This window comes from Tauraco erythrolophus, chromosome 23 (genome assembly GCF_009769465.1).
Source record: "Tauraco erythrolophus isolate bTauEry1 chromosome 23, bTauEry1.pri, whole genome shotgun sequence".
Taxonomy (NCBI): domain Eukaryota; kingdom Metazoa; phylum Chordata; class Aves; order Musophagiformes; family Musophagidae; genus Tauraco; species Tauraco erythrolophus.
In genome coordinates, this window is record NC_141487.1 from 7,130,913 (window position 1) to 7,142,706 (window position 11,794).

General features: G+C 40.1%; 1 protein-coding gene across 2 annotated transcripts in view; it reads right to left on the bottom strand.

Moving 5' to 3' along the window:
* CFAP74 (cilia and flagella associated protein 74) overlaps positions 1 to 4,868 on the bottom strand; it is a 46,007-nt gene extending 41,139 nt beyond the window's left edge. The window contains exons 1-4 of one of the 2 annotated variants that reach the window (XM_086625688.1): positions 4,745 to 4,868; positions 3,667 to 3,760; positions 2,157 to 2,303; positions 1,253 to 1,351 (exon numbers count right to left, since the gene is read on the bottom strand). In XM_086625688.1, coding sequence (XP_086481814.1) covers positions 1,253 to 1,351; positions 2,157 to 2,303; positions 3,667 to 3,760; positions 4,745 to 4,868 — 464 coding nt within the window. Of the gene's footprint in view, positions 1 to 1,252; positions 1,352 to 2,156; positions 2,304 to 3,666; positions 3,761 to 4,730 lie in introns of both variants that reach the window. The other variant, XM_086625687.1, reaches the window with a different exon arrangement.
* Between the last annotated feature and the right edge of the window lie 6,926 nt (positions 4,869 to 11,794).

Genomic DNA, 11,794 nt, shown 5'->3' on the forward strand with positions numbered 1-11,794 from the left:
ACTGGGTGTCAGTAACGCTAATGGTAACTAGCACTTGCATTACTCCTAAAGCATGATGCCTTCGAGCTTCATTAGCCAGAAACGTACCAAGTCGTCTTACTCCACTATTCACTTGTTAAATACAATAGATTGTGAGAATTGCTATTTTTCTGCATATCTTGATCTCACAATTTGACACATCATGAGCATAGAAACGTCTACAATGCTTTCCTGTCTTTGTTGGGTTTTGTTACTCAGACTGTCTGTGAGATCCTGCACAGGGAGTACTAGCACCCATCACAGGAATCTCATTAGCATTCAACTAACCATTTTTGTTAAGCAGCTACTCTATTTTGGCACTTAACCTACCTTTATCATTCTATCATTCATCGACATAATAACTAGCAGATTAACACAGGTCACAGAATGCAGCTGCGAAGTTTGTTCACAATACACTGGTTCCTGGTACACAAGCCACCCACTTCTTTCTATTTAAACCAAATGTGAAGAGTACAGTAAATTGCCTCCCACGTTACAAGGAAAGTGCTTCAGAAGAGCTCCTGTGTGCAGAACTACTCTTGAAAGGCATTCGTGCACTTCACAACATAAAACAAAACAAAGAAATGGCATATCTATATAAATCCTGACTGTAATAGCGACCAGAAGCAAACCTGTGAGCTCTAAAACTGCCATTGCACATTGGTGTTGGTTCATCATACTGGATAGAAGGGATTGAGACCTGGTAAGCACCAGTGACAGTAGTGGGCTGATTTAATAACCTGTTGTTACATTTGAAAACATATGCCTCTTTCTTACCCATTCCTAAGCTTCCACCTCTTTCTGCACTGATTTACCTAACGGAATATTACCTCTAGACCAGAAAGCACAGAGATCAACGATTTCCAGGCCAATACACCATTATTCTGTATTTCAAAAGGAGGAATTATTGCTGGAAATACATGAGCTGGAAAGCGACTGCAATGTTAGTGCTCACGAGCACAGGAGTGACTGCACTGCTCTGCTCACTAGCTGAGAGTGCAACACCCTTGTATCACAGCAGCCTTCCAAGCTAATGCCACTACACCTTAACGTGAGAATGGCAACAGGTTTCATCACTGATCTAGTACCATCTTTAACGTATGTGCTGAAAAATTCTATCGACTATTCAACAACATGAAAAGATGAAATCAGGAAAGTTGACCCCATTAATTACACACAGATAAACACAGTGGATGCCTGCAATCTTTGGCACCCAGAAACACTCTCTACCTACACATTGCCAGCCTCCTTCTCTTTCTCTATTTCAACGTCTACACACTCCAGCTGCTTTGCTAGCATCTTGATCCGCAGCTGACAACTACTCAGCTTGTCTCTGCAAGAAACAAACAGATTGTTTATATTTTGTAATTTCTTTACTCTTTCCCATGAAACTCTTCCTTTTGGGGGCAAGATTTGCAGCTAGGATTCCTTCAACCTCACATCTCCCCACTACCATCCCACTTTTTCTTTTAAGACCTTACTACGGGGTTCTTCAGAAGTGCTTGTTAATTTCAAACATTTTATCCAAAAATACAGAAAAACGTAACAAGAGTTTATTCTGACTTCATCTAGAGTTCAGATATTACAAAAAATGACAACAGTATTACTGGCACCTTTTTACATTAGTAATATCTTCATCATATTCATGAATATATCTTCAGATATATTTGCTGCTAAAGAACCCCTTTGTGACCTTAACACAGCAAAACACTCACAGCAGGTGCTTATCTTAAAGCATGTGAGTAACCTCGCCAGTTCTGATGTACCACTTCCACCACAGGCAAGAAAATGTTTACAATGAATTTCCCATTTGATGTTTCCAACTGATTGTTGAACCAGCAGGATTGTGCAGACATCACTGAGAGGAATTAGCATCTAATTCTCCCAGACCAAACACCTCTTCTTTAGCATCCATTATTGCGTTTCATTTTTTCAAGCCTGTAATTAATTTTTATCCTTGATTCTTAACTCTTTACAAGGATTTGGGGACATATTGAATATGCATTTTATTAAACAAGTGTTTGCATCACGTAACTTTCGTTAAAAAATTCTGTAAACTCTCATATTTATAACAGATAGAGTATCCCAGTATTTGATAGTGATTTATGCTGATGGATTATGCTTACTTAAACACTAACCTGGCTTTTTGGACCACAAATTCCTTTTCTTTGGCTATGTCATTGAGCTCTTTCAGATTCTTCCGTAAGGTTAATTTGCAAATTCTATCTGTAGACTTCATAGCCTGAATATTATTAATGTCACCCAAACAGCATTCCAAACTTCCCCTTCAAATTGAAACACACAATTAACAATGAAAACATAGTGAGGAACTGAAAAGTTGCGTGAAGTTTGTACGTCATCCACTTAGGCATTCGTGGGTTAATTGTTTGCCGTTTTACTCTCGCTCCAGCAGAACTGTTACAAACATGACCAGTGTAAATAACAAAAAAACGAACAAAATCTGTACAAGAAGTTTACATCCATGCACTTAGGCCAAGATTTTTAGACTTGGATATCTAATAGTGAACATTTATACCCCCATTTAATGCATTAATTACATGTCTTTGTTTTGAAATACCTAGGGTTTGAAAACTCTAGTTCTCCTGAACAACAGTTTAAAATTTAAAGGAAACATTCTAAACTAGTTAAAACATATTATATATAGCCTATCAGTTTGTGGGGTGAGCTAATCTCTCTTATCATTTTGGTCTGCTTAAACATACAGCAAGAAGATGTGTAGAGGTTTGGATTTGTTGGTTTTTTTAAAATCATTTTGGTGTATTTTGAGTTTCTCTGTTGATAACAGTACTGCTGTTAACATTTACTGGCAGTAGGCATATGCACTATGCAACTTCCCACATACCTATATTAATAAACACTATTTGAGCTATTCATCATGCCTTATAACCTTATGCCAGGTCACTCCAGGGCAGAGATTAACAGTCTTGTCACAGTAAGCCAAACTGCTTTGATCTTTGTGAAGAGAGCAGCCACTACTTCAGGCCACATTCAAGCCACCAAATTCCTTTTCATGCATGACCTCTGTCACATGTAAATTTATTTCTTCAGGAATAAATCTGCTGTACCACCAACTTGTAAAATCAATGTAGTACTAATCTATCATCGTGCCAATTCTGTGCTAATTGACTTTACACAGTGGTATGAAAAAAACCTACAATCCAACACTGATATTCTTGAGCAGATTAACTTCTCTTTTTCTGAAAGCTCCTGAAGTTCTACAAGTACAGAGGGATACGAACATCACATTCCATATTAGTACAAAGAGCTGGCTGGGTTTCCGAAGAAGCGTAAATCGGTTAGTGTAACACTCCTCTGAGTCGAGCCAATCAGCCCACCTCAATGTGGGGCAATTATTGTGTTATATGTACAACCTACAATGGCTTCAGATTAACACGTGTCCAGAGTCTGTCTTTATGTACTCAGCTCATTGTTTTAACAGTAGTAATCAATTTAATTTGTTTTTAAATAAGATCTATATTGGTGGAATAAGGTGGGAAGGTCTATATTGCCTAGGACTAATCTGACAAAAAAAGGCATAGCTGAATTAACCAAGCCTTCTCACGAAAAGGTAAGTTAACACTATAAAGGAAATTACTGTTAGAACTGATAACAAAACAAGTTATTTACGTGTTAGAATCAGATTTGTCTCCAGCTCCTCCAGAAGTGTCCTTGTTTCCCATCTCGCTGCCACCACCAGCCAACTCTTTTTCAAGCTTGCATTCTAACAGATATTAAAACAACAGTTTAATAAAGAGACTTTGAACTTTAAGATGCAAAGCTCTAGTACACTTGGTGTCAAGTTAAAACACAGAGAATCAGACATGACACTTTATAGCATTACTGCAGCATAGATATAAAAAAATAATCACATGGCAAGTTTACAGGACTACCTGTACACCTGCAAACCAAAACAGGAAAGTGCTCTCTGCCTATGTTATGGAAGTGTCACCAACAATCTGATGTATGTGGAAAAAAAAAAAAACAAACAAAAATTGGGCAGGGGAGGAGGCTAACAGATTGACAGTCTAATACATGTATCTTACACTACCTTCTCCTACTGTAGTGTGAAGATACAAAATTTTTGTTAAGTATTTAAGCAATCAAGAAAATGGCAATGGGAAAAGAATAGCCTAAGAACTCTTTTCAACATAAAGAGCAGTATTCAGCATACACCATACATGATAATCTGTAAAACAGGACATATGTTGCCTCACATCATATACTGAAATATACTTTTGTACACAATTAGGGAAAGTGGCTGCCTATCAAGAAGTACCTAGTGCCAGTTTAGATGGCTCAGGGTATCCAACATCTTCACAAAGTCGAATCTGTGGAAGACCTGTGCCATTCTGGAGTCTGATGCACTTCGAGTGGCACTAAACACCAGTGTATAAGCAACTTAATCAAGTCTACACAGTCAAATACTAGATTTTTGCCATCAACACCTCTGAATTGAAACGGATTACAGAGGTAAAAAGTAGGTAATTTACTGCTGTAGAAATAATGGGTTAGATTAGGATTAGTTAGAGCTGTGGTAGTGTAATGTCTACTGCAGTTACAGCTCTTGTAGTGTAACACCTGTTGGAATCATCATATTTACCTGGAATATCATTCTACCCTAGAACCATACTGTTCCCATCTACTAAATCAGAAGACACATCAATGTTAGTTTTTTGTAAGTTATAAAAAACATCATAATTTTCACCTTCCCAGTGTTCTTTCACATTAGAGAACTGACCATCTTGGTCTTCTTTTTCTTCCTCTCCCAAAAATTGTAGAAGAGATTTTTGCTCTTCTGCACTACTATAACTGATCTCATTATCTTCCATACTAGTAGTTCTCTCAAACCGACCAGGCTAAAAAAGAGGAGAGCACGTTTTACACATCTAATCTCCAAGGACTTGCAATTGGGGTGACTGTATCTTGAGATTAATTAATAGCATTCAGTAAATACTCAATGCATGTGAAATAACTGCATACAAACACACACTTTGGTACTCGTCACACATTTTGAGTATCAACTTTAATAAATCTCTTACAGAAAGGACACTGCCAATTTTTTTTTTAAATAACAATCAGTTCAATAACAAAACAAACCTTCCAAATGTGTTTTATCCACTTAGGCAACCGCTGTACCTACCCAGAATGATTAGGGAACAACTCCAACACTACTTGCTTGCGTGTCTTATGCACTTCTCCCATGTTAAGTAAACTGTTCTCAGATGTTGACGCAATTTATTAGAACTCAATGAATTCTATATGTCACCTAGAACGAGCTATTGCCCTATGGCTGAGCATTTCATCCAGACCGTACACATCCAGCGACTGGTATACGTTATTGATTTTAAAGAAGGCGATGGCTCAGCTTTGAGTGCATTTATACAAATCCTTTCGCAGAACTCAAAAACATAAGCTAGGAGAGAGCATCTATTTTCTCTAAGTGAGGAACAGAGAAAACACGCCATGGAATTTGAAGCACCAAATAGATTAACTCGGTGATAAGAACCACCTTAAAACCAAGACAGAATTCCTACACTGTGCTACCGTCGACTGAAGGATGTTAGTGGCACGAACGAGTGACACAAACACAGTTGGAGCTGCCAGCGCACAACCAGTAGCCCAAATTCTTTGTGCTCAGCCACTGCACCGCCAACAAGCCAACTCGGCTTCAAGGAGACAGAGCTTTGGGCAAATCCGCCCACAGCCGCCGTACGGTACCAGGCGGAAAGGCCTTGGAGCAGGAAATCCCAAGGCAGGCGGCGAGCGCCGCGCTGCTGCCCGGTCCGCGCCACTGCCGAGCACAGACGGCGCCGGCACCGCGCTGCCCCAGCGCCATCTCGGCCCCGGGTTCACGGCACGGCCCGCCCCGCACAACCGCCCCGGGCACCGCGGGGCGAACCGGCAAAACCTCCCGCACCGCGAGCCGGCCCGAGGGTCAGCCCGCCCAGCGCGCCGGGGCCGGGGCCAGCCCGGCGGCCCGTGGCGCTGCTCCCCGCGCGGGTGTTCCCCTCTCTCCCCCCCGCTCCCGCGGGGCCGGGCGGAGCGCGGCGGGGCAGCCGGGCCGGGCCGGGCCGCCCCCCGCCCGGCCCGGCCCGGCCCGGCCTGCAGCCGCCTCACCGCCGCCCGGCCCCGCGGTGCGCCCGGCGGCGCGCGGCCCGCTGCCATGGCAACGGCGCGAACCACGCGAGCGCGCAGAGGGGCCGCGCAGGGAGATCCGAACCCGCCGAGCCGTTATCAAAGGGGTTTTTTTTTGTGCTGCTTGACGATTATTTTATTTTTAGTAGCTGAAATGTGAGCAGCTATGAACCGCAGTGTCTAGTTCTGATTAACAAGATTTTTTTTGTGCGTTTTTGGGGCTTTCGGCACGTTCTCTAAGGCACAAAAGGAGGAGCAACGCTTTAAAAACACGGTGGCGTTTGCGCTTCCATGGCACCCAGGTGAATAATCACACAGGTGACACTCATGGCACTTGCCCAATTGTCTTGGGCATCTAGTTCAGGTTAGTTCAGGTAACTGGAACCAGAGACATTTTCGTGAACTTCCAGCTTAGTACCTGTTCTGCATACATTTGTAAATTTTAAGGAAGTTGGTGGCATTAGGATGAAAAAAAATATCTTTTTTATTGAATTCACGTGACTTTCTGCAATGCAGGAGTCATATAGGTTTCAGGTTGGAGTACACTGAAGATTTCTGAGTTTCAATCCAGAATGAAGCTGTCTTAAATGTCTTTTCAGAAATAAGCCTGTTCTGTTCTGACAATAGGATTTCACCATTAGTTACTAATTAAAGGTTATTACTGCAAAAATCATATGTACTGATCATGCTGCACTCTAAATGCTTCCCTGGCCTCAGCAGACACTGCAGCTTTTGAGGTTCCTCGTAACACTGTAATAATCATTACAAGAATGCACAAAAACACTGAATGAAAAAGTATTTCGATGATAGTTCAGTAATTTACATAGTAAAGCTAAATGTCTGTATTCACAAAATTGGAATTGTCTAAGTTGGAATTCTTTGTTCTTCATAGGAATCTTCCAAACCTGTGTGTTTGCTGCCGTGCATTCAGTTACCAGATGTTACCTCTTAATTGGTAATCAACTAGGTGTCCTGTTCTATTCTATTCTATTCTATTCTATTCTATTCTATTCTATTCTATTCTATTCTATTCCATTCCATTCCATTCCATTCCATTCCATTCCATGTATTACCTTGACAAAGTTAAGGAAATGTGCCATTCGATTCACAAAAAAGCAGATTTTCATCCCCTTATTCTTGGCCCTAGGCCTAAATGACATGCTAGAGAAATTCAGCTATTCAAAGTGTTCAGTTATTAAAATATTGGGACGTCGTTCTTTAAGTGGAGCTCCACGCTGAAATGCACACTGATCTGTAGAGATGGACAGCATTCTCAGGTTTAATTGAAAACGTTCCTCAACTGTAAGCAACTTTTCTGCAATTTTTTAAAGTTGCTGTGAGAAATAAGGTCTGATTTTTTTGACACCATGCGCATAAACACATGCTGCTAATATAAGTATTTCTTTCCACTGGTACTTTCATTATAGAGTATTTCTTACTCACAGTGACCAATTGTCCTACGTGTACGCTGTAGGTCCTCATTCTTTAGAAATATGTGGGCATTCTTAGCTCTAGAGATGGTGGAATCTCGATCTTATGGCATCTATTCCTATTACATAAAACAAATTACATACAGACATTTGCAGGATTAAAGCTAGAAGATGTAGGCTAAAAATATGCAGTGATTAACTGTATAGCTCTCTCTGCAGATCTAGAATAGATATAACTGTTAACCCTGAACCTGCCAGTTCTCACGCTCCTCTAGCCAGGATGTAAAAGATCCAAGCACTTTTTTTTTTTCCTCAAGAAAACCCTTGTAGGAAAACCTGGTAATATCACTGATTTTCAGTTTCTTGTGATATTTTTATTCAGAGTATTTATTCAGTCCCAGTTTACAACTGTTTGGATGATTTTCATAACAACAACAACAACAAAAATGGTAACTGTAATTTTAGCAATTAATAATAAATAATTAATAATAAATAAGAGTTTAACCTCCCAGTTTCCTGAAAACCTGGCCAGAATAGCTGATTTGTAACTTTGCTGCAAACCATAATGGATTATAACCATGGCTGCAGCCAGAGACGCAGCATTCGGAGATGATGAGGAATTGTTGTTCTGCAGGAAATGTTAACGCAGTATTCACTCTGAACTGGAACAAACTTCAAATTGCTAATCCAACTTAACACAGAAATATCAAATGTTTTGTTATTAAAGTTTTACAGCAGCCCCTTTCGAGTCAGCACCAGTCATTTCAGAGTGCATGCTACCAGTTAAGTCGGACTGCCTGATTTCCTGGCCACTGGTCATGGGTTTGTGCCAGGTGAACAGTTTGGGAAAGGCAATCTGGATTTTTGTCTCCCATACAGATGCAAGAAGAGAGAATATAGCTGCAGCTCCTCTGAAGATGCTAAATTATGGCTCCCAGACAACTTATGTCTATCAACTTGAAGACTGTGATTCTATTCCAGATTTAAGCTCCGGGAGATGTACAAAAAGGCATTAGTCGATGCTACTCTTCTAGATTTCATAGGCACTGACCACCAGTGATACACCTCTGAGAAACTGGGTAATGGAGTGAGCTTGTGTAAACTAAAATCCTGCCGTTTTCTTACTGTGAAGGTAAAGTTAGGGGCATTTCAGTGAAGCTACTTCAGTACCACCTCCTGATCAATTCGAAACTTAGTGTAACTGGGGAGTTCAGTTTGCTATATGGCTACATACTGCGCTTCTACAGGCGGCTGGTATTTCTTTTCTGAACGTTTCCAAGGTGACAGTAGCTCATATATGGAGCTTTCTAGCTTTTAGGCAGAAAGACATGCCAATAATGGAATCTTCACTTTTGCCGTGTGGTTCATATCAGATTACATAAAACAACTTCTCTGTTCTGTGATATGGATCAACGTTAGAGTGCAAACGATGGCAAAGGATTGACAAGCATCTTACCAACGAGTCGTCCTTGCAGATGTAGTAAGAAAGGAGAAGAGGGGCATCTGCTGTCAGAGCACTCCACAGAGAAATGACCCAGGATGACAGCAGCTGGGAGTGCACCACTGAGAGCAACACATCTGGAGTAAGACAATCGTCTCCAGTCCTGGAACTAGCCTGACTCGGGGGCAAAGCAGGGGATTTCATCCCAAACCTCTCGCACAGAGAAAAGAAAAAGAGGGCAAAGTATCTGGCTGCACCGCGCTTCACGATCGTCAAAAAACCCTGTGCAGACCGAGGGAGGAACTGGATGTTCTACGGAACATTTGGAAACAGATAAAAACTAGATTTCTCAGTCAGCACTTTAAGTAAAAGGGAAATTAATGCTGTGGTTATACTGATATTTATTAAATACTGACACATTTATGTTGGGGCCATGGGACATTCGTACACTGCAAGTACAGTACAACCTCTGAAACGAGCTAAATATTCCCACCATGTGATTGCTACTGATATTCCCAAATTTATAAAAATAGGCATATGTGTGTAATTTATATATCTAGAGACATTTGGCGACGTTGCCACAACAGTCTTTCACGAGCTGTTTATGTGGAATCGTGGGAGGGTGAAACTAATTATCCGTGTGGTACATATTTTGCCTCTAAAAATGATATGTGACAATATGACATCTTTACTTTGCTGCCAGTAAACCCACCTGTCCTCTTTAGGAAACAATCTGTTAAGAATATCAGGTAATGCAGTGCAACTGCACAATAAATTTAAAAGATGTCCTTTTGATATGCTCTCAAAATCCTGAGGTAATAAAGGACTGTGAAAACTTGTTATTTGGCCCAAATCACTGAGCATATTTCTCCTCAATCCCATCAAATTATTCACTCCAATTAATTATTGTATGGTATGTACAGTTACAAAAGTATGGATGGCTATGATCAGGAAAAAGTCACACCTGTTATATGTTCCTGAAGAAAAATTCTTGACAGATTTTGAAATGTGGATTTCTGGTTTTAATTATGGTAAAATATTACTTCAAAGTTATGACCTTTGCTTGCTACTTGAGAAAGGGTAAATACTTCAGAAATGAGTAATTGTTAATAGAGGAATAATAGCAACTAATGATTTAATAGATATTAATACTGTTTAAATGATTTACTTACCAAATTGTCCAGATGTGGGCAGAGCCCATCAACTTTCGATAGACTGACATGGTCAGATAACATGGAAATACTGACCTAGGCATCACGTTGGTCACCATTACATCGCTTTCCCAGATCTACTCCAGCTTTACGTGCACGACAGCAAAGATGAAAGTTCGTTCCAGGCTCTGTAGCTCTGACCTGACAACTCGATCCTGTTGGAGCACGGTTTGATCCCATGCAGCCTCTGATGATCCGTCAGAGCTCCATCTGCAAGGTCAGATCCCAGGATGGGTTTTTTCATAAAAGCTAGTGCCTGCAGCCCTACGGATCAAGGAGAGGTAGTAATTTAGTAGAGTGACAAAAGGGCTTAAGAAACATTTATTATCATGGGCCATCTTTTTAAGAATATTTGACAGTTCCAAGCCAGTAGCTAAAGGAAAGCATTAATTATTTTCAAGAGGATTAGATAAGAAAGATTTGGGGAGCTTATTTATTTTGTTTTGTTTTGATGTTTTAATAGCAATTTTAATTGTTTTTTAATCTATCTCTTGAGCAATTTTAATCTGTCATTGACTGTAAAGAGTTTGAGCTATTCTGCTAGAATTGTAGGAAATTAAATATATTGTTGATCATTATTATTTTATCCCCTCTCTTCCCTTTGGCTAATAGGAATTATTATTTTTGAGTGGGGGTGCACATATAGATATGTGTGTGTATATATTTATGCAACAGCCTGTTTTGCTGAAGTATGTATTTGTATGCAGAATCAACTGAAAACAGGACTGAATGCCCTAGCATTTGTCCTTCTTCTGTGTAATATAGAGGATATAATTAAGGCCCATATTCACCAAATGTAATTTATTTAGCTGAGAGAAGTTACACATTTATTTTAGGATTTTATGGGAATGGATCTTAGAACATGTCTTTTTCTGAAGCTCAGACACAAAGTGGTAGTTAATTCAGTCCTGTGAAACCAACATGAGGTTTTGTTAAACCCAGGCACTATTATGGTGGTGATGGAAAACTCCCCATATATTTCTTTCATTCGTGATGACTTTATTAAGCCAAATCTATACTATAAAGCCTTGATCATTCAAGATGATTTCAGCAATTGGATTAACATCCCTATGCAATGCCCAGTGAAATGAATGGGACGGTTAAATTTTTCCAGGGATAATCAGAACCCTGATAATATACTTCGATTACTTCAGAAAAAATTATTAAAATCCTGAAGCTACACATATTCCCATCACAATGGATTGAAGATTTTGTGGGCAGTCACCTTACTGTTTTCGGCTGTAGAGCTGCTGAAAAAGGAGGATAGTGGTAGAAGGAGAAGTAAGAAAGAGAACTAGCTTAATGATTTAGAGAAAATATGTTGGTGATACTCTTCCTCTTTTTCTGTTTTGCCATATCAGAACCACTGACAGCAAAGAACTTTTTCATGGGTGAAAGTCAGCAAGTGCTGCAAGGGTAGTTGTTGTAGAAATACAGTTCTTTTGGCAATGACTCTTTCAGAGGATTGCCATTGTATTTTTACTTGTTTTAAGTAAAACAAGTAGCCACTTGTAGCCATGTCTGTCCCTTTAGAGCAT